This window comes from Carettochelys insculpta, chromosome 3 (assembly GCF_033958435.1).
Source record: "Carettochelys insculpta isolate YL-2023 chromosome 3, ASM3395843v1, whole genome shotgun sequence".
NCBI classification, from domain to species: Eukaryota; Metazoa; Chordata; order Testudines; family Carettochelyidae; genus Carettochelys; species Carettochelys insculpta.
The window spans coordinates 198,634,248-198,657,631 of NC_134139.1; the positions used below are offsets into that span (position 1 = coordinate 198,634,248).

A 23,384-nucleotide genomic window follows, 5' to 3' on the forward strand; every position below is an offset into this window, starting at 1 on the left:
AAGTGAAGGTTAATTGTCATGCATTCTCTGCTGAATGCCCAGTGCAACAGTTCTTTCCCAAAGTCCAGCAACAGATTATCTGTTACCTTTAACATTTACTCTTTGTGATAGTGAAGGAAGGTAGGAGGAAAGCCAAGGAGGGGCCAGACTGAGTGTGCAAACATGTCAGAGGGCCAGATTCATTCTTAGGGGAATTCTGATTCTTTACATGCATAGCTTTTACTCATTCCACTAGACCCTTTGTGAACCTCAGAACATTTTTGTTATTATTTTAACTTGAATTTCTTCTCTTATCTCTACATTCTTTGACTTTTCTTCCAGAGAAACTTCACCTTTTCAAAACCTAAAAGACTGTTTGAGATCTTAAGATCTTCTGCAGTATTTCTAGGCATATTATTCAAACAGGACTTGCAGCAACAAGTCTACATGGTTAAAGAATTCTGATAGACACTTACACCCTGGAAGTTGGCTAAAAAGTATTTTACATGAATCATAAGTAATAAAAGCCAAAATAATTTGTGCAGTATTGAAAGAATAATACAGACAAGACACGTGATTTATTGGGAACTCAAGTATTGCCTATAGTAACTCCGCAGTGTTTAAGAGTTACCAAGTGTAACTCTGTTAGTCGAAGAACATTCCTCTATGTTATAATCCATCCTTCCTTGAGTGATAGTTACTTTCAAGAACAGATTTACAGATCTCATTCTTCCAACATCCCTCTTTCACTGAGAGTCACTTTTTTACATTCTTACTCATTCTGAGTATTGTCTTATTCTTGGAGTAGCCCCAGTAATTTCAGTGGGCCATATTCTGACATCCTCCTTGCAATCCAGTCCACAGAGTTATTTGCAGGGTAAGGTACTTCTGTGTTGTAATCACACATGGCAAAAGCCAGCTCTCACTGCTTTTAATTGGAATAGTTCTGTTTTCTTTTCTCCCACTGAGTAGGAGCTTACAGCCCTTGTCTTCCCATTGCAGCTAGTGGGAACAATTATGCAGCAAGGTGATTCTCAACATGAATGAAGATGGAGATGTCTGACCCATTTTATGAAATAGGTACTATACATAGGTACAATACATGTGTATCTTGTCAGGAACTGATCTTCATATAGGTGATATTTCAAGTGGAATTTTGTAGAGGATGAAGTTGATATGGATCAAGCAGAAATTACAGTCATTGACTGTTATGTTAGATGCTTAATCTGAAGGAAGGAAGAAAAATCTGCATTTTTAAATGAAGAATTAAATTGAGAAAAAATGTAATTTGCAAAGCCAGTCTTACAGCTCAGATGAGAAACCCCATTAAAATCACTAGAACTATACATGTAAGGGCTGCAAGATGGGGCCCTGCATTTCAAAAAGGTGTTGGGAGGAATCCAAAGTCATTATTTGATTTCCATAGTGCAAAGACAGGAGGCAGGACAAAACTGCTTGACCATGGGGTGTTCACATCCAGGGGATTTTTTTAAATCATCACAGTTTTTGTAGGCATCCTGATATTTGCAAGGGTTGGCTGAAAATGAAACACAGAATGAGATTAAGGAACAGTATTGGTTGTTTTCCTACTGTTAAAGTATAATTTGCTAAACATTTTACTGTATTGTTTCCAGCAGTTTTACTTATTCTTCAGGAAGGTTGTAAAAGTCACACTGGCCACAGAAATACTGTTTACTTAGTTCAAGGCATTTTATTGGGTGCAATTATGCTGGCAGCTCTCTTATCAGCAGATTGTTTAATTTTAATAAAGTCTGGCTCAGATCTCTTTCTCATTGGAGCTTTTCTCCCAGGAATGAGCTCTCAAGACTGGCAAACCTAATATATTCTGTGGCCTGTATCAATATATCTGCCCAGTCATCCAGAAGGAAGAGGTCATAAAAAACTGTCCAGTTCCCCTGCTCCTTTGCCTAGGAATTTTGCCCAATCTCAGGGAGAGATCCATCTCTCTGTGGAGGGTTAGTACAAGCCCTATGCTGTTTTAGTGTCAAACTTAAGCCATGATAATAGCAATTAGTGGGAACCTAAGGGGTCTGTGCTTGCTCTCTGTGGAGGGTGAGTTTCATCCTTAGGGAATTCATTGACTCTGTGATGTTGCTAGTCACTGGAAAATGCATAGAGGAGATAAATGGAGGGCCAAACCATGGTCCCATTCCCCTTTGTGCACCTTCGGAGAGGAGCACAGTCTACATCATTTCACAGGGTGCCAGGGCAGTCACAGCATGTCCTTACATCCAGGAACATTGTGTCTGACTCAGGCATGGAACTTCCAGGAGTTCCACAATCTCTGTATGCGTGTCTGGAGATGTACAAGAGCAAAATCCATGGCAGGCTTTTCTACATGCTCTGCTGCTCTTAGTGTACAAATTCAAGTGACTTTGGTTGTTAGCAGAAAGACACTGACAATGTACCACAGCACAGAGGTGACAAGGGCTACATCTGACTATCAGGGAGGCAAATTAGAAGACATAACAGATGAAGGACTATAACCTTGAGGAAGCTTTTTCTTGCACACAACTAAGGACTGGCTCTAGGTGGACAGGCACCACAGCAATCCGAGAAGAAACTTGCTGATCAGATGCCAGGAGTCTAGTGCAGTGGTTCCCAACCTTTTTTCTAGTGCAGACCCCCAACCACCTCCCACAGTTTGTGGACCCCCAGTCAGCACCCCAAATTGTTTGCAGACCCCCATCAAGGCCAATTCTAGCCCTTACGTACACTTCATTAAGTGAAACAAGAAACCACAATATAGAATACACTAGAGCATTTTTTTTGACAAACAGATGTTTTGTCGACAAAATCCATGGAATGTCCACACTAAAAATTTGTCCTGTTGACAGAACTCAGCACCTTTGTTGACAGCCTTCTGCCTCTCCCTCACGAAGCAGAATACCTTTCTCGACAGACTCTATCAACATAAAATCCATGTAGAAGTTCTGGGGGTCCTTTTGTCAACAGATAGGCCTTCTGGGTCACCAGGCAGACATGTCTGCTGTGCTTCAGGTTGGCCATTCTGTCGAGAGAGCAGTCCAGCTGAGTGGCCACTTTGTCGACAGAGCGGATTGCTTTTTTGATCTGCTTTTGTAAGTGGATATGATCTGTTGACAGAGGTTTTGTCAGAAGATCTCTTCTAGCAGTAATTTTTTTGACAGATCAATGTAGTGTACACATAGCCATTAATTTTAATTGGACTATTCATTATCTCTTGATATGGTACTTCACACATAGAGTTGTGGTCCATGACAGTGCCTCCTAAGTGCTATCACAGTACAAATAATAAACCATTTTCAGTTTGTAACCATAGAAATGTAGGTCTGGAAGGGACCTAGAGAAGTCATCCATCTCCACACTTAGGCAGAATTAAGTGTATGTAGGCTATCCCTGAAACACAGGTACATTGACAACTATACTGGACCCTAGGGCAGAAATCAGTGCCGCCCCAGCATGGAGAAATCTAAACACATACACACACACAATGCAACAGGAGCCCTGGAATCTGCATGGGGCATATGAAAAGTTCATTTCCTTCTTGTTCTATCCTCAGAGATTAAGGAGAATAATTTTTCTCCCTCCTCCCTGTAATATCCTGTTAAGTAATTTGAAAGCTTTTTTCATGTTCCCTCTCAGTCATCATAGAATCATAGAATCATAGGGCTGGAAGGGACCTCAGGAGGTCATCTAGTCCAGCCCCCTGCTTCAAGCAGGATCAACCCCCACTGAGTCATCCCAGCCAGGATCTTGTCAAGCCGGGACTTAAAAACATTGAGGGATGGAGAATCCACCACCTCTCTAGGCAACTCAGTCCAGTGCTTCACCACCCTCCTGGTGAAGTAGTTTTCCTAGTATTTAACCTACACCTCTCTCTCTTCAACTTCAGACCATTATTCCTTGTTCTGCCATCTGACACCACTGAGAACAGTTTCTTACCCTCCTCTTTAGAGCTCCCCTTCAGGAAAAGCTGCTAGTAAATCACCTCTAAGTCTTCTCTTCTGTAAACCAAACAAGCCCAAATCCCTCAGCCTATCCTCATAGGTCTTGTGCTCCAGCCACCTAATCATTTTTCTTGCCCTCTCCTGAATCTGCTCCAGTACATCCACATCCTTTCTATGCTGGGGGGCCCAAAACTAGACACAATATTCATTTGTGGCCTCACCAGTGCTGAATAGAGGGGAACAACTACTTTTCTAGATCCGCTTGAAATGCTCCTCCTAATGCACCCTGGTTTGCCATTAGCCTTGGCTACAAGGACACACTGTTTACTCATATCCAACCTTTCATCCACTCTAATCCCTAGGTCCCTGTCCACTGTACTGCTGCTGAGCCAGTCAGTCCCCAGCCTATAACAGTACTTGGGGTACTTCCCCCCCAGGTGCAGGACTCTACACTTCTCCTTGTTGAACCTCATCAGATTTCTTTTGGCCCAGGCATCCAATTTATCCAGGTCACTTTGGATCCTATCTCTAACCTCCAGTGTATCTACCTCTCCCCCTAGTTTTGTGTCATCTGCAAACTTCTGAGAGTACAGTCCAGTCCCTCATCCAGGTCATTGATAAAGATGTTGAACAATACTGGCCCCAGAACCAAGCCTTGTGGCACTCCACTCTCAACTGACCACCATCCAGATATTGAGCCATTGACCACTACCCATTGGGCCTGACTGTCAAGCCAGTTTTCTATCCATCTTATAGTCCAAGGATCCAATCCATATTTCCTTAACTTATGGACAAGAATGTAGTGGGAGACCGTATCAAAAGCTTTGCTGAAGTGAAGGTATATCATATCCACTGACTTCCCCATGTCCACAGAGCCTGTTACCTCATCATAGAAGCTAATCAGATTGGTCAGGCAGGACTTGCTCTGGTGAATCCATGTTGGCTACTTTTGATCACTTTACCCTCTTCCAAGTTCTCGAAAATGTTTTTCTTGGGGATCCCCTCCATTGTTTTCCCAGGGATTGAGGTAAGTCTGACTAGTCTATAGTTCTCTTGATTGTCCTTCTTTCCTTTTTTAATGATGGGCACTATGTTTGCCTTTTTCCAGTTATCTGATATCTCCCCCGATCTCCAAAAGTCTTCAAAGATAATGGTCAAAGGTTCAGCAATGACATCTGCTAATTCCCTCAGTACCCTTGGGTGCATTAAATCGAAACCCATGCATTTGTGTACATCTAGTTTTGTAGGTAGCTCAGAACTTGTTCCTTCCCCGCAGATGGTCGTCCTCCACTTTCCCATACTGCATTGTCTAGGACCGTAGTGTGGTAGTTGACTTTGTCCGTGAAGACTGAAGCAAAAAAAGCACTGAGTACTTCAGCTTTTGCTACATCATCTGTCACTAGGTTACCTCTCTAATCCAGTAACAGCCCCACAACTTCTCTGATAACCTGTTTATTGTTAACATGCTTGTAGAAACCCTTCTTATTACTCTTCAAATCCCTTGCCAGCTTCAGTTCCAATTGTGCTTTCACTTTCCTGATTACTCCCCAGCATTCTCCAGCTGTATGTTTATACTCTTCCTTAGACAACTGTCCATGTTTCCATTTCTTGTATGCAACCTTTTTGAGTTTAAGCTGACTAAGGATTTCCTTGTTAAGCCAAGCTGGGTGCCTACCTTGTTTGCATTTCTTATTATGCAGTGGGATGGTTTTTTCCTGTGCCTTCAGTAAGACTTATTTAAAATACTGCCAGTTCTCTTGAACTCTTCTCCCCTTCATCTTCATTTCCCAAGAGATCCTGCTCATCAGTTCTCTCAGGGAGTCGAAGTCTTCTCTTTTGAAATCAAGCCTCTGTATGTTACTGCTTACCCTTCTCCTTTTGTCCCGATCCTGAAATCTACGATCTCATCATTGCCGCAGCCCCAGTTTCCACCCACTTCTATTTCTCCTACTAGTTCTTCCCTGTTTGTGAGCAGCAGGTCAAGTTGTTCACAGCCGCTGGTTGGTTCCTTCAGCACTTGTACAAAGAAGTTATCTCCAACCTTCTCCAAAAACTTCCTGGATTGTCTGTGTGAAAGTCTTCTCTTTTCCAAATTAAACGAACCAATTCCTTTCAATCTTCCCTCATACGTCATATATTCTAGACTTTTTGAACCATTCTTCTTTCTCTTTTCTGGGCTTTCTCCAATTTCTCTGCATCTTTTGTGAAATGTGGTGCCCAGAAATGTACGCAATACTACACTTGAGGCCTAATCAGCAGAGTAGAATGGAGGAATTACTTCTCATGGCTTACTTACAGCACTCCTGTTAATGCATCCCAGAATCATGTTTACTTTTTTTTTCAACTGTGTTATACTGTAGATTCATATATAATTTATGGTCCACTATGATTCCTAGGCTACACTAGAGAGCTTTGTCAACAAAACTGGGTTTTTAATCGACAAAACTTGCAGAGCATCTACACACAAAAGGCATTTTGTCAACAGAAACTGTTGACAAACTTGCTGTGTAGATGCTCTAGAGGGCCCTGTTGTTGACAGAGCGGATCAAAAGATTGATCTGCTTTTATGTGTAGATGCGATCTGTTAACAGAAGTTTTGTCAGGCCATCTCTTCCAACTGTAGCTTCTGTGGACAGATGTTTCTAGTGTAGATGTAGCCCTAAATCCCTTTCACCAGTACTTCTTCCTAGGCAGTTCCTTCCCATTATGTATGTGTGAAACTGCTTGTTCTTCCCTGGGTGAAGTACTTTGAATTGGTTCTTATTGAATGTCACTCTATTTACCTTGCACTATTTCTCCATTTTGTCTAGATCATTTTGAATAATAATGCAATCCTCTGGGCACCTAGGCAATGTCTCCTTTCTCCCCCTGCCTGTTTTCTGGAATCAGAAGCCCTGCTTACGAATTAATCTAGCCTGCTCTTAAAAAAACAAAACACAACAAAAAAACCAAAAAAAAACCCCAAAACAAAACAAAAAAAACCCAACAACCAAAAACATCGATAACATCCAGTGACCGAGAGTCTATTACATTCCTAGTAACTTTTTCCTGTGTTTAGTTATCCTTACAATTAGAAAGATTTTCTTCATATGTATCACAGAATCCTAGAATCCTAGGACTGGAAGGGACCTTGAGAGGCCATCGAATCCATACCCAATGGCAGGACCAAGTACTGTCTAAATAAAGAAGGCTAGCCCTGGCAAAGATTTGTAATAAACCACACAAATGTCCCACTGAGATTTGAACTCAGATCACAGGATCCGGAGTGCTGACTATTAAACCATGGGACCTTGTAAACCTGCCTTACTACAAAATAAGCTAATTATATATCTGTAGATTGTCGTGTCCCCCTCAGTCTTCTCTTTGAGGGGAACATGATAGTATGATGACATTCCCCAGACATAGCAGGTCCTTCTCCCTCCCCCAGAAACCCTCACATGACCCCTTATACATGCCTATTTTTAAACATATCAATGTGTGTGTGCACGTGTATATAAGGGAATCAAAGGCTAGCTTCTTCTTTGTGGTTTTGGAGTTGATAATTTCCCATAGCCATCCAAGGAACTGAAACATTCTTTTGCAGTGGCAAGGTAGACATTCATTAACACATCAAACAGATAAAACTTACTGCATAGTCCATTGTCACAATCATTAGGGCAATCGCCACATGCTGGCCCCAGTGTGTAAGGTGTGTTTATTTTATGTTCATAATTCCCTCTGAAATGGCAAAGTTAAACACCATAAAATGTAAAACCAATATACAACACACATCTTCATTTACTGTACAGATGAAATGCAATTTATTGATTGTATGGCTATGCCTGTTCTAGTTCTAATCTAACCACCATATTAAAATAGCAAAGATGCCATGGGACAAGCATCAACTAAGTCTGCACAAGCAAATATGTGCCCAGAAAGGTCAGGCTGATGTCTACTTTGGTGTATGCTCAGTCATTTTTTGCTAGCTAGCTAGAATAAAAACTAGCACAGGTACAGTTGCAGCTCATGTGGCTATACCTCTGATTGCAGCATAGACACAGCTTTCCCTGGTACAGATCCAACAATTTCAAATATCAGAGTGTAACTCTTAACATGACTCACAGCTAAGTGGCCAAACACCCTGCACTGTTTTGAAATTTCCTGTCTGTTGGCTTTATTGTCAATGCCTGTTTGCTTATGATACTTTTAAGTTCATATGTGCCGTCCTGAACGGATGGCTCACCATGGCCAAAACATCTACGTCAGGGGCAGGTGCAATTAACTCTGGATAACATGAACCCAGGAAAACTTCTCACAAACCCCTAGTAGAGAGAAATACACGCATCTTCTCCTTCACTGCCCAAGCAGTTAAAAAAACCTGGATATTAAAGCAGAGGAGACCTCACTTGCCAATTCTTAGAAGTTTTGTGGGTGGTTTTATTTTATAATGTGGGTTTTTCATACCATTATTACTGAATTGCCCCTCTGACAATAAACACACATAAACATTATGATGTGTGCTGTGATGTACCTGATAATTTCCTGGGTCATTTGAATGAATTAAAACACTAAGGAATTCCAATAATCAATAAGATCTATAGTCAATACATACGAAGGGCAGTATTGGCAAACGAAATAGTAGGAGTATTCACTTCCAGGACAAAAGGCTACTGCACATCCAAGCTGGTAACTACTGTACCAAACTACCTGGAGATAGAAGAGTAGATACGTAAGTAAATGTGAAAGGCTGTATATTGTAATAGGAAATATACACTGAAAGAGATTTTCCATTTATCTAGATTTGGGCATGTTGTCTAATTATGCAGTTTGACAAGGTATAAATCACATCTTGTGGGAGAGAAAGCAGAAAAAATCAAATAAACCAACCCTATAGTTGGGTCTACACTACAAAGTTCTGTCTACAGAAGTCACAGTCATGGAGTTTTGCCAACAGAACCTCTGTCTACAGAATACATCCACACCTAAGAGGGGCTTCCCTGTCAATGCCCTTTGTTGACAGAGAGCAGTCAGACAGCCCTGCAGCCCTCTGTTGACAGAACAGCCAACAAGAAGCTCTCCAAACACGGAACCCTGGTGAACTGGAAGCCCTTTCTGTCGCCAGAGGGCCCACCAGAGTGTTTACATTATATTTCTGTCTACAGAATCTGTCTAGAGAGACACTATGCCTCAAACTTTCAAGACATAACTCTGCCAGGAAAAAAGGTTGTGTTCTGTCAATAGATTCTAAACAGAACACATTTGTAGTGTGTATGCTCTGTAGTTTTGTTCACAGAAGGCCTCTTTAGACAGAACTTTGTAGTGTAGACACAGCTTATGTAGTTCTTATATGACCTTATTCACCCTTTAGAGGATATGATGAGAATGAAATGCAGATAATATGGTACAGTCTCAGACACCTGGAATATTTAAATCATGGCATATACACAAAAACACATACTATGGTTCAACTGCAGATTGTTCAGCATGATGTCAGGTTTACTAGACCAAATTATTTGGTCCATGTTCCATCTAGCTGGTGACACAAAATAGTCATTAATGGCTAATTCAGATCATGAAGTGTGAGACAAAATTCTGCGGAGAGTTTGAAAACCAACCCATTTTTTTCTTCAGGTTCTTCTCTTGCTTCCATTTCAGTAACAACCTAGTGTCTCCACAACATTTTAAAATACAATCACATTCTCTCAGATATTCTTCTGTCTTAGCCTGCAGTAGACTCAATTGAATTAGTTTATAGTTTATGAATCTGCATGTGTCTAAAGAAAATACTGAAAGAATGTTAAGGGATAAAATCCACTTAGTGCCTAATTGGCCATTGGTACAACATGAACAACAATACTCACCCAAGAAAAGATCTAGTATTTTATCAAGTCAATCCCTCTGGCAATGTGGTATTATTCTCCAGAATGTAGGGAGCTTAGTCTAGCCTAGTTTTAAATGATGTAAGCCATAGAGTTTCCACAACTTTATTTGCTATAAGAGAGCTTGCTATAAGGAAGTTGGCCATACAGTCTATAGTTTTTTTAATTTTTATTTTTGGTCCCATTACATTTAGTCTGTTGGAATAATTCTTATCCTTTATGTTTTTTTTTTCTCAGTGAATACACTGAGGCTGTTATGTCTCCTACACCAAGTCATCATTTAGCCAAACACATATCAATTGAAACATGACTATAACAAGATGTGCTATGGGCTGTACCTGAGTATAATGGCCAACTACTGCTTCTGGTGTGGTTGGGCCCTTGCCATAAATGAAATCTTTCTCCTCATTGTACCAATCTTGAATGGCATCTGACCAGGAATCAGGTGTGGTTGACATGTAGAGATTTTCACCACATTCTACAGCTGAAATTGGAAAGGAAATCATTCACAAAAGCTCATCAGAGGGGTTTCAGAAGATGCAAGAACTTTGGCATGGGAGGAGGGGGGAGAACTAGCCAAAGATTTAGGAATTTTTAGGACAGTCTGGTGGGAAGAGTCTGTTCCATTTCCTGAACAGCCTCACCGTACTCTCCTGCCCTTTGTCACTCTCCAAGTCATAAGTTAATAGTGCAGGGTTAAATTCCAATGGTTACAAAGTTACCATTGGGTCTCATAAGTATTCACAGATTGAGATGTTTATCTGAACCTTCATGGCAGTGATAAATTAGCAGAGACCAAATCCACCAAAAATACCAAGAGATCCCAAAAACACTGAGATGCACCCATTCTAAACGGACATTGCTGTCAGCACAACGTAAATTCCTGCACATTGAACCTTGGTTCCTTATCCAATGCATGCAGAATAGTCACATACAGACTTTGAATTCTGGTTTCCTTCATGAATTAGATCTGTATTTCATTAGCTACCATTAATCGACATTTGCTCTTTAATATGAAAATATTGAGGCAATAGGTAGTCTTGCAAGGATTCTCAAGTCAGGAGTAACTTCATGGAAGTTAGTGGAATTACACCAGTGTAAAACTGGTACAACATATATCAGAATCAAAGCATAAGTTTGGATCTGGATTCAAACTTTCTCATGTATCTGGATAGCTTTGAATCTAGTCTCAAATCAGTCAGAAGCTCAAAGTAGCAACATTGTTCATCACTCAATGTATACGTGCAACTAACCTCAGTGAAAAGATATTTACTCTCTCACGAACTACTTTTCATATTGTTAGAGTTCTTTGGGGGATAAGGTTCAGGAGGAGGGCAATAAACTGCAAAAACAATGGCAAATGTTTCCCTGTTCCCTGCCCCCTGAAACTAAACAATGTGAACTTCGTTGGAAATTTTGCTTTAATACTTTATCGTTGCAAAAATGGTGTCTCTATTCAAAAATATTGCTCAGCTCTAGATGTCATCGAGTATTATTGCAGGATAGATTAATCCATGCACTCCAATGTTATAATATTATCCTTTCAGCAAAATAGTGACTTAAAGCCTTGTACTCCAAGTGGAGCATAGGTCATCTGTAAAACTCCTCCACTTCGCTCTATCTCTGGACAAAGTCTAGCTGACTCCAGGAATGCTTCAGTTTTTGTCCTTCAGTCTCAGTAGATCTTCTCCACGTTGTCTAAGTCCTTCCTCTTTTGCATTTTCCTTGTGGGTTCCATGAATGGGGATATCTTTCCTGAAAATTTGTTCCTTTCATGGGTTAAATCATGTATTATTAATTTAAAAGCAAATTATTCTTACTAGTTTTCCTTCTGTCTGTGGGACTGTGCTCAAACTTGCACTCATTTGCCCAACTCCTGGCATTCTCTGCAGCTTCAGGGCTCCATTCCTTAATGTAATGAGAAATACTGGGAGATTAGCTTTGTACCACAGAGTACTTCATAATTCAGAATGTAAAAGAGAACACACATTTGGAAATGAATTTTCCATGTTTAAAATATTGACAGTTCCTTCTCTTTCATTTGGAATGGCAAATGGAATAGTGGATCAGAGGCTGCAATCTTTTCTCTAATGTGGACCCACTTTCACCCCCCCCAAACCATTTGCAGACCCCCCAATCAACCCGCCCATTCATTTGCAGACTCCCCCATCAAAGCCAATGCTAGCTGCTATGTACACTTCATTAAATGAAAAAGGAAACCACAATATAGACTTCTGGACAGCAAGTAATAACATTATTGGAAATATTTAATTTAAAATAATATTTGCAATATTGCAATTTGTTAAAAACTTCTTTTCTATGACCATTTTTTATTTATCTTTTTTTTTCATGGCTCCCCTGCATTACCCTCATGGAATCCCAGGGGTCTGCAGATTCCAGGTTGGGAACTACTGAGCTACATGAAGAATACAGCAGGGCAACCCGGGAGACCATCCCAAATGGATTTTCCCTTCACTTCAAAAGGAAACATCATTGCCTGTGAGCATCTATGTTTGCCATTCTCAACCTGTTTCCTTTCTTTCATAACTCCAATAGTCCATACCATCTTACTGGAGAAAGAGTTTACATGGCACCTTTCCTGCCAGAAGCCATGTTGTGTTCTTGCAAATTCCTTAGGAACTTTAGCAGAATCATCAGAGGTTGCTTTGTATAATGCATCTTACCATCTTCAGCATGTTGCTAGCAGTTGGGTTCACCCCTCTCCTCAGGCTGTTGTGCTTGTTAACAATCTCCATTTGTTGGTCCACATTGTCAGTTGACAGGGCACCAACATCTAATGTCTAAATGGAAAAATGTGTAAGTGTTTTTGTGTATATGGCTGTGTGAGTCAAAAGACCCTAGGAAGCTATTCTAATTACTGTGTCTTTATAAAAAAATAGCTCATAAAATATTCTAAAATTGATTTAATCAGAACACTTCAATCATTGATTACTAAATGACAGGTCAGATTCTGAAATGTATTCTATATTGTGCAGCCCCTTATGTCATGTGTGCTCCTAGTGAGCACAATTTAGAAATGAGAAACTAATATTTATAAGACAAAGGCAGGATATGATAGAAATATGTAAATTCATGACTGGCATGGAAGAAGTGAATATGGAAAAGTTATTTACTTGTTCCCATAACATAAGAACTAGGAGGCTACCAAATGAAATTAATGGGTAACAGGTTTAGAACTAACAAAAGGAAATTGTTCTTCACGCAGTGCATAGTAGGCCTGTGGAACTCCTAGCCAGAGAAGGTTGTGAAGGCCAAGACTTCCTAACAGGGTTCAAAAAAGAGCTAGATAAAATCATGGAGGTTACATCCATCGGTGGATATTTGTCAAGATCGGTAGGAATGGTGTCCCTAGCCTCTGTTTGTCAGAGGTTAGAAATGGATGTCAGGAGAGGGATCACTTCTGTGATTACCTGTTCTGTTCACTCCTTCTAGGGTATCTTGCATTGGCCATCATCCTTAGGACCTGACCAGTGCTAGACCAGAGAATTTTTTAAACTACAGGAAGTCAATATTGTCTAGCAGCATCAGCAACACTTTCACTGCTTATTGGGCTCTCAGAAGACATTTAGGTTAAATTACAACTAAATAACAGCACAGAATATCAAGAGACAGGACTGCTGGCTATGAAAAAAACTTTATGGGACCATAGGAAACTTAGCCAAACACATTATAAATGAACATATGGGTGAATAAATGTATATTCATTGCAGCACTTCATTACTATTCCCTGCTGAGGCTGATTGCCATGCCCCCCTCAAAGAAGGGGACTAGTGTAGACACAGCCTATGTCTAAGGTTACAAAGTAGTTTTTGCTGTAACCCTCTGTTTCCCCAGCTATGAATAAATAAGATCAGTTACTATTACTTCACTTTTCATTCAGCATGCCTCACCCTAAGAGTGCTAGGCACTAAACATAGGACTGCTTATCTGGCTTTAATGATGTGAGTAATCCTATTGCCACTGAGAGGACTACTTATAGGAGTAAAGATAATCATGGGACTATTTTCAGGATCTGGCCTTCAGTTTGCCTTGAACACTTGTGCCATTTTAAGGACTTAAATCATCTTAAATGTTTTTGTTGCTTTAGGGATTTAACTAAGTTTAAAATGTCAGTGCCACCCCAAAAATAGCCTAAATCAACACAAAAAGCTTTGGAATTCCTGAAGTGGAATATTTTGAGTGATGTGAACTAATGCTATTTTCTTTATTCGTTTGCAAACATATTTGAATTTTTTACTTTTTGTCCTGAGTTTGGACAAGAAACATTTCAGAAATCTCACAGTTCTCATGGGATTGAAAACATGGCCTCCCAGCCTCACCCCAGTTCTCATCCTACCTGTCCAGCGGTTTGCTGCACCACAGCAGCCAAGCCCAGGAATGGAACAAGCAGAATCATCCCTGAGAAAGGAAGAACAACCTGCTTAGTTTTCTTTCCCATCTCTAGCTTGTGTTGATTTAAACACATTACTGCAGAAGTGTACTGCCATAGGCTGGAAGTGTCTAGACTCAGATGTGGTGTCCAACCAGTTCTGCTGTGGTGAACTAGCCATGCTATTCTGATATTACGGTAGTCCCTTGAGTTACACAAGAGTTGTGTTCCTACAAACCCTCGCACAACTTGAATTTTGCGTAAGTTGGGGGGGTGGCTTTTTCCCCCGCAAAACACATGTTCTGAAGCTGGGGAAGCAGAAGGAGCACCTGGAGCTCCTTTTGAAAGGTAAGTCCTGGGGTTGGGGGAGGCAGTCGGGGAGGGTTAAGTCTGGCGGTGGGTTGGGGCCATGGGAGGGAGACAGGGGTGTTAAGCCTAGAGTGGTTTAGGGCTGCAGGGATGGAGTTAAGCCAGAGACTCACATGGGGGTGGTGAGCCTGGCCAGGGGGGTTGAACTGGGATGGGGGAGTTGAGCCAGAGCCATGAATGGGGGTGGTGAGCTGGGCTGCGGTGGGGTGTCTAAACCAGGTGGGAGTGGTGAGCCTGAGCTGCGCCCGGGGGTGGTGAGCCAGAGTCATGCTGTGAGTGGTGAGCTGGGCCACAGGGGGGTTGAACCAGGGCCATGCAGGCTGCGGGGTGGTTGACCCAGGGCTGGGGGGAGCTGGATTTTGAGTTGCACTTAACTCATGTTAATGTGAGTTAAGCACAATTTGAAATCACACATTTCGAGGGTTTAATGTATATTTATAGTTCAAGTCAACTAGCCACACCCAAATGGCCTGTCAGAGCTGTTCCCAACTCCACATTCCGAGTGAAGAAAGTGAGGTCCTGCAAAAACTTAAAACACCTTGCTGAAAAAAAGCCTTGCTTAAAATACTCGCGAAAATCACAGATTCCCAGACCCTAGAGGGTGCTACAGCCACACTCATAGAAAACAAAACCCACTTAACCCAGGAAAACACACTGGGAATGTCCCCCTGTATGATAAAGCCCAGCTCTTATCCCTCCCTTATGAGAGCGAGCTTGGGAACAAAGAGCTGTAATTTGATAACTGGCCTTTTAGCCTAAGGCATACACATATACAAACTCTTCTCAGGACATATGGATCAGATCATTTTCTAAAAAAAGTAATATATTCACAAAACAAAAGGAAACAAATCATACTGGTTTCAGCACAGAGAATTATTTCCTTGGGATTCAGCTTAAAAATTACAGAGGAAAAAAAAATGTCATTAATTGAAGCAACTTAAAAAAAAAAAAGGATGGTCAGTCCACACTAAATCCCAAAATAATCATAACCTGATTGTGTCTACCTCCACTTTCCCCTTCTGCTTACATATCTCTGGCTGATTTTGAGATGATCAGATATTTACTGAATTCATTCCAACTGCTTGGGTGAAATCATCTTTCTCTGACTTCCCTCTGCATCAGCCAGCAGACACAGACCCCTCAGTCTGCAATGGTTCTCAGTTCAAAAAAGTTCCTTTCCCTCCCATTGGCTTACCTGACCACCCCATGCTTTTAGTTCTCTTTAAGGGTTAACCCTTTCCATACATTCATTCATGACATGGCAAAATAGCCACGTGTGGCTAGTGTGTGGGACACCATGGTCTTGGGTTTTCTCAATAGAAAGGTGGTGATTTTGACACCACTTCATTACACTTTAGAAAGGAAAATTCTCCTTCCCTTCTCTGACCGTTAGTTCTAACAGCCTTAGGAATGAACTGTCTTCCTGTGTTTTCCTCACTGTGCACGCTCCCTTACTAGACATTTTTCCTTTAGATTATGGTCGAACACAGTGGCCTGCATAGTTTAGAAGGCAGTACTAAGTTCCCCACATGGCAAATAAGGAGACATTACTAGTACTAAACTGAAAGCCTGGATGTGGCTGGCTACATGGAAGGAAATTAAGATTTAGGGCTAGATGATAACTTAAGATATAAGGTTGAACAAGGGCTGGTGCATAAGCTCCCAAAAATATCCTTAGGGGACATTCTTCTCTGCTTCAATTCCTATCTTACTTTCTCCTTGCTACTAGGGACAGTAACTCATTGCAGGTCTATAGCAGCAATGTCAACTTCTACCTCCAGCTCTTACAGCTTTCTTCTAGATACTGGCCAGTGCAGAAGGGCAGGTGCTAAATGTCTGTTCATTCCCCTTCCACCCTCTGGTGAAGGAATAAGTGGGTAAGTAACTACAATTACACCCACCCAACCTTTGAGTAGCCCATAAGAAATTGCTGATCTGGGATTCCTTCTTCCCAATGAAATGTATAGTCCTAGTCACAATCTACCTGAATAACTGAGATATATAAACATTCATATGCCTGCTGTGTTCATGTTCAAAGAGTAGATGGTTAATGACCAGCACTGGAATTTTAAAGAGCCAAGGGTAGACAGGACTGCCTTACAGACCCACCTAAGAGCTCTATCCAGTACAGAATGCAGCTGTACAGTTCTTACATAAGAAAGTAACAACGGCCATAATGGGTCAGACCAAAGGTCCATCTAGCCCAACATCCTGTCTTCTGACAGTGGCCAATGCCAGATGCCCCAGAGAGAGTGAATAGAACAGGTAACCATCAAGTGTTCCCTCCCTGGTCACCCATTTCCAACCTCCGACAAACAGGGTGTAGAGACACCATTCCTATTCCTGTGGCTAATAATTATTGATGGACCTATCCTCCATGATTGTATTTAGTTCTGGTCTTCACAACATCCTCTGGCAAGGAGCTCCACAGGTTGGCTGGGCTCTGCATGAAGAGATACCTCCATTTCTTTGTTTTAAACCTGATACATTGCACCAGACAGGACTCTGAGTAAGTGAGACATGTTTGAATCCTCACATTCTATTTCTGTTTGATTTTAGGTGCCAATCAAAAATGCTGGAGATAATTTTTAAATTATTATTTTTAATTATTATTTTTACAACTTTGTACTGCCCAAGACACAGGCTGTCTACAGGCTGTTTTTCGAAAGAGGCATGTTAGTGAGTGGGTTCGAAAGATGCTAATGAGGTGCTGCAATGAATATCTGGTGATAGGAAGAAGGGCTTTCGAAAACTAGGGAGTCCTTTGGGAAGGTTCCATCTCCATTGGTGGCGTGCAATCCGAAAAGTTGCACTTTCGAATCACGGCGGCCTCCATTATGCTAATGAGGCACTGCGTATTCATTGCAGCGCCTCCTTCGCGTCTTTCGAACCCACTCCTTAACATGCCCCTTTTGAAAGGAAGGGGCATGTGTAGACACAGCCACAGTTGTCTCTGGGAATCTTTGCTCCTAGTTATTTTAGTTAGCATCAACTTGGATGCTTTGTCTCTCAGTACCAATGGTTTAACTGTCTTTGGCTGCTGCCTGCCCTGGAATTCACTTCCATTGGCCTGTTGTTGAATTTACAGTCTAAGTATGTTTAAGGATATGAGGCCAGGGAGATTATTTGTTTGTTTGTATTGCTACATCTACACTATGAAATAAAGTTGAATTTATTAAAGTCAACTTTCTACCACTAGATTTTTAGTCTATGTCTACCATACAGAGTACAAAAGTGGGGTTTTGTAGACAAAATTCATGGCGTGTCTTCACACAAAATGGGCTTTGTCAACAAAAAAACGCTGTGCAGATGCTCCAGGAGGCCTCTTTGTCAACAGAGCAGATGAAAAAATTGATCTGCTTTTATGTATAGACGCGATCTATCAACAGAAGTTTTGTCGGAAAATCTCTTCCAACAGTAACTTCTCTAGACAGGTGCTTCTAATGTAGAGGTAGGCATAAAGTTGAATTTGTGTCCACACCTGTTCATAAAGTCTATCAAATGTGTCCCCATTAAATCACCAAATCTACTGTTGTGGCAGTGCACTTTGGGCACCTATCCCACAGTTGCTTCAGCCCTGTTGCATTCTGGGTTTTTTGACAGTGTGTTATGGGAAAAATCTCCTGCAAGTGTTTGTGGGTGTGTGATGTCATCTTCTCAGACTGCATTGCCCTAATTCCCTCCACAACTGAAAACAAACAGCCATTTTTCAGAAGTCTCTCCAATGAGAGAAAATGAGTCATCTGCATTATGGAAAGAGGCAGCTTTTACAAAAGAGTTTTTTGAGAAACTTCAAATTGAGGCTGAAGGAGCCAGGAATGAACAAAAGAGAGAGAGAGAAAGAAATTTGTGAGCAGTCACCACACCGAAGTAAAGAACAGACATTTTTCAGAAGTCTCTTCCCCTGGTGAAAATACACCAAATGGGAATTGTTCAAAGTGAGTCTATGCGACCAGTGAAAGCCTTCATATTATTCTCAAGGAAAGAAGAAAAAGTTTGAAATCCCAGAGGGCATTGGTGTCTAATGGTTAGTGTGACTCAAAAGAAGAAGAGAAGGAAAGACAGAGAATGTTGGTTTCTAGAAGTTAGCATCTCTTCCCCCAGTGAAAATACACCAAGCAGGAATCCATGCAACCAGGGAAAGACTTCGTATTATTTGCAAGGAAAGAAGATACTCTAGCACTTTTTCATTGTATCTGGCTGAAGGAGCCAGGTTTGAAGTAGAGACAGAGAAAGAGATAAATTTGTGAGTCATAACCCCATAGAACTGAACACTCTAGGGAGGACATTGCACTGACATATCCAACATGAGGCAAGGAGACCGTTTGAAGTATTACCTCCAGACTCATTATGAATCCCCAAGACTAAATAGAAAAGAAGAAAGAATCCCAGAGTGTGTTAGTGTCTTGTGATTGCTGGAAGGAACCATTACTCTTTCAGAAGTAGTAGTGGCTCAAGAAGAGAAGAAAGAGGGAAGGAAGCATTTGAAGAGAGAAAAGTTGAGGAAAGAATGGATTCCCACACCTTTTCTGGTACAGAAGCTCTATCCCTAGCAACTGCCTATGTGTGAGGAAGAAGAGAGACAGAGGGATGACAAGCTCAATTCCATCACAGGAAATCCTCCCCCAAGCCATATGATTTGGGAAGGGAGAGTGTTCTGTATGTCCCCAGCTCACATTCAGCTTCTGTCCCAATCAGGGTAATCCCACCCAAGCAGTAAAGACCTGTGCAGGACAGGACATGGCGGTGTCTGAAGACATGATCTGTACTGCTCATATGCCACTCGGTGTGGTGGGGTGAAGGCTATCCATGTGGTAAGAGAAGAGGATAGCCCACCAGGCACATGATGCCTTGGGGAGCCAGCAGCCCTACAAAATGTGACAGAGAAAACAAGTTTCTCAGCCTCTCCTACCAAACCATGTGTGGGGAAGAAGTCTTTGCCCCACACAGTGCAGTACATGCTGGTGTCTGGAAGCATGTTCCGCACAGCCCATTGACCGTGTGGTGGGGTGGGAGGGGAGCCATGTGGTGGAGGGAGGGGCTAGTCTGCCAGCCTCATGGTGACTTGGGGTGCTGCCCAGTGCAAATGTGAAGCACAGAAAACAAGCTGAGCAACCTGCTGAAATGATTGAATCAGCTGGGTGCTCCCAGAACTCATTTGGTAACAGAGTTTTTGTTCTTTAAAAAGCAAGCTCCATTCCTGCCCATGAAATCCTCCCCCCGAGCCACATATACTCCATGTGTGCCCCCAGTCACATTCTGCTGCTGTCCCAATGATTCTCGAGCCAGGCTTTATGGCAGTCTGTATGGCAACAATATGTACCTCCCATCCCGGTCACATTCTGCTTGTTACATTTGGTAACAAGTTATTTTAAAAAGTTGCTATTCTCTTAAAACGGGACAGCAGCGACCACTTAAAAATGTAACTATCTCTTGGTGACTTGGGTGGGTGGGGGCAGCTTTGTAAAATGTGAAGCAAAGAAAACAAGTTTCTCTTCCTCTCCTGGTAAATCCTGTGCACCAATGCCCTCTGGGATTCCGCTCTTGTTTCCTTGTGAACAATATGAAGTCTTTCACCAGTTGTATAGACACACTTTGAACCACAAATGCCAATGGGGTGAGCTGACATTTCTGTATGCTGCAGGAGTGGGTCTCTAGAGCAACAAGTTGAACCTCTCTAATCTGTCATCCTCACATCCTCACTGGTGCTGATTGAGATAATTTGCCAGAACACAGAAGGTCAATATTTTCTAGCAGCATTATTAACAATTCCACTACTTGCTTCTTAAAATACATATAGTGGTAAATTACAGCTAAATAACAGCACAGAACACTGAGAGGCAGGACAGGTGGATGTAAACAAAGTTTATGGGACTGCGGGAAATTTGACCACACCCTTGATAAGTGGTCACCCAGCTAACTAAAATCACCGGATTACAGATATTGCTGGCTGAGAATGCCAGACTAGAGAGGCTCATCCTGTACTTGCAAAGAGAGCATGCTGACAAGAGAGCTTGGGGGAAAAGCTGTCTGTTCTGTACCACATTTCTTTTCTTTCTTTTATGACCCAGGAAGAAATTAGATATATTCTCAGCTGGTGCAGACAGAGCTACACCCATTTATACTAGCTAGCGAAAACGTCCATTATGCCTTGATGTCTGCCTTTGCTCCTTTTGGATTAAACAAGGTATTGCCAGGTTGGACACATATCTTGTGAGATGTATTGGGAATCTAGCCATATAATAACCTTCTGATACTGGATTCTATTAGCTGATTCACATGGGCTGTGGCCACACTTGGCCAAAACTTCAAAATGGCTACGCTAATGGCCAAATCGAAGAATACTAATGACGCGCTGAATTAAATATTCAGTGCCTCGTTAGCATTAACATGCTGCCAGCTGCAGCGCTTTGAAAGTGCCACTTTTGAAGGCACGCGGCTCGGAGTGGCTACATGGGGGTCCTCTTCAAAAAGACACTGCACATTTCGAAATCCCCTTATTCCTCTCAGCTGAGAGAAATGCACTGCACTCATGCATCTGATGAAGCAGGTCTTTGCCCTCAAAAGCTTGTGCTCCAAAATATCTCTTAGTCTATAAGGTGCCACAGGACTTCTTGTTGTTCTTGAAGATACAGACCAACATGGCTACCTCTCTAATACTTGTCATACAAACTAGGCTATCTTTCTTGCGTCACAAAAGCACCACCTCCCTATTCATAATTTTTGTCTCTTGAAATTGCTTCATAATTACATACACATGGTTATTGTTTCTATGTCTGCAAGCCAATTTATGGATATTAAAGGAGACAGAACCTCTTTTCTCTGTTAGATAACATTATCTAAGTGAACAATGCACACAATAAACTGGAATCTATCTATCTATCTATCTATCTATCTTCTGTCAAGGACATTTTTGAGTTTTCTTTGATTCTTTCCATATATTCTCTTACATTTGCTAACCCTCTGACAACTTTTTAACCTGTCTCATTTCATTGTCAAAAAATCAAGGCATTTCTCTTAGTGTCCCGATGTTTCAAATGGCCTTCTTTGCAGCAGATTTTGTTTAAAATCTGAAATTAAGGTAATCACGTTTTGAATGAAGTAGTCGAAAGCCTACCTTGCTTTTCAGGGAAAATAGGAGATGGCCTCTGCACCCTTCAAGAATCTGTGGCAGTGAATGGATTTCTTTGCTGTCCCACAATATATAGCTCACCTGTTTCCTCATATGTCAAGGTGAGTCAGAGTGACCAAGGTCATTATAAAACCCAAAATGGAACTAGATAGAACACTGGGTTCTTGAAAAAAAGACATCAATTGTATTCAGTCTTTACTTCCTCCTACTGCATAAGTGCCAAGAAATCTTTGCTTTACAGTTAATCTGACTTGTATCTTTTATTCATTGTTAAATTTACTTAAAATTTCCAATCAGAATGAACTCTATAAACTCACAACACAAAGGCTCTTTATGTGATGTGTCAGCTCCCTGTAATCTGTAAGGTTTAATGTATGTGATATTCATGTTCACACATAACAATTAAGTTAGCTTGTCATTGGAGCAACTGGACATAATTCGGATTGTTTAACTGAGAGAGAGAGAGAGAGCTTGAGACATTGTCTTGGTATTGGAAATATATTGCACAGATTACTCTGTACACCAGAGACTCTTCACCTATGTGCGGAAGGATAAAGTTTGGAGTAGAGGAAAAGAGCTGTAGTGTAAATAAGAATCTGTCCTGATCTCTAGCAGGGTAGATAGTAATTTCCCATCCTGTGAATATTTATGAGAATTGAAGAATGCTTCTATTCCTTGTTGGATAAAACTGAGACTGTTTCCTGCTGCTGTGTAGATGTAGCCTTAGTCAGAACACACTATGAGGACAGTCCTGGCTTTGATTCCCTAGCCTGAAACAGATGTAGCATTGACTTGAACTTAGGTCTCTTCTATCCCAGATGTCTATCCTAACCAAGTGAGCTATTTTAGGGTGGGTTGTTCTCAAAAGTGCCTGTAAGAGCTTCTCTGCTCTGTTTCAGTAATTATCTCTTCAGTGAGTTTGAAAGACTGACTCCACAGGCTGGCAGTTTGGACACTGGAGTCTTTGCTTAGAATCGGGCAAAGCAGTGACTTTAATCTGGATCTCTCACATCTCTATTGTGAGTGACGGAGAGATAGCCGTATTAGTCTGCATTATATCAAAACAAAATGCAGTCACATAGCAATTTAAAGACTAACAAAATAATTTATTCGGTGATGAGCTTTTGTGGGACAGAAGACGTTGGTATGTCCCATGAAAGCTCATCACCGAATACATTATTTTGTTAGTCTTTAAAGTGCTATGTGACTGATTTTTTATTTCTCTTGTGAGTGCCTTAATCACCAGGCTATACACATACCTGAAACCTTCCTGGCAAAAGTTTTGCCAAAACTACCTCTTTCCCACAACAATCTTTGCTTTTGAAAAGCTGTTGTGTCCCAGTGAGAATACCATTTTATGGAAATAATCTCAACTTGCCATAGCACAGTATGGATGCAGATTCAAAAGTCTTTGTTTGAAAAGTGGAACAGTCTATTGAAATAAAATAAGTATTGACTGCCAAAGAAACTATTATCACTTTTGTTTCTGATGCACGTGACTGATCTCCAAAACATTTTTGATGGCATTGTTTGCATGTCCTGTATAATGAAGTAATACTTATTGGAAGGGAAGGCATGCAGTTGTTACCAGCCTGATCATTGAACCACAAGACAGCAAGAATCATTCTAGGGCTGACAGTATTGTGATAGTTCAGTAGAGCTACGTCTACATGGGGACGCTACATCGAAATAGCTTATTTCGATGT

General features: G+C 41.3%; 1 protein-coding gene across 1 annotated transcript; it reads right to left on the minus strand.

The window, feature by feature from the left end:
* Positions 1 to 498: 498 nt before the first annotated feature.
* On the minus strand, positions 499 to 21,702 carry LOC142011622 (cysteine-rich venom protein-like). Its single transcript, XM_074991396.1, has 8 exons — positions 21,664 to 21,702; positions 14,145 to 14,206; positions 12,472 to 12,588; positions 11,608 to 11,695; positions 10,126 to 10,271; positions 8,521 to 8,615; positions 7,558 to 7,646; positions 499 to 1,516 (listed from the first exon to the last, which is right to left on the minus strand). The coding sequence occupies exons 2-8, from the start codon at positions 14,202 to 14,204 to the stop codon at positions 1,389 to 1,391; spliced, it is 723 nt and encodes a 240-aa protein (XP_074847497.1). The 5' UTR covers positions 14,205 to 14,206; positions 21,664 to 21,702; the 3' UTR covers positions 499 to 1,388.
* Positions 21,703 to 23,384: the final 1,682 nt, after the last annotated feature.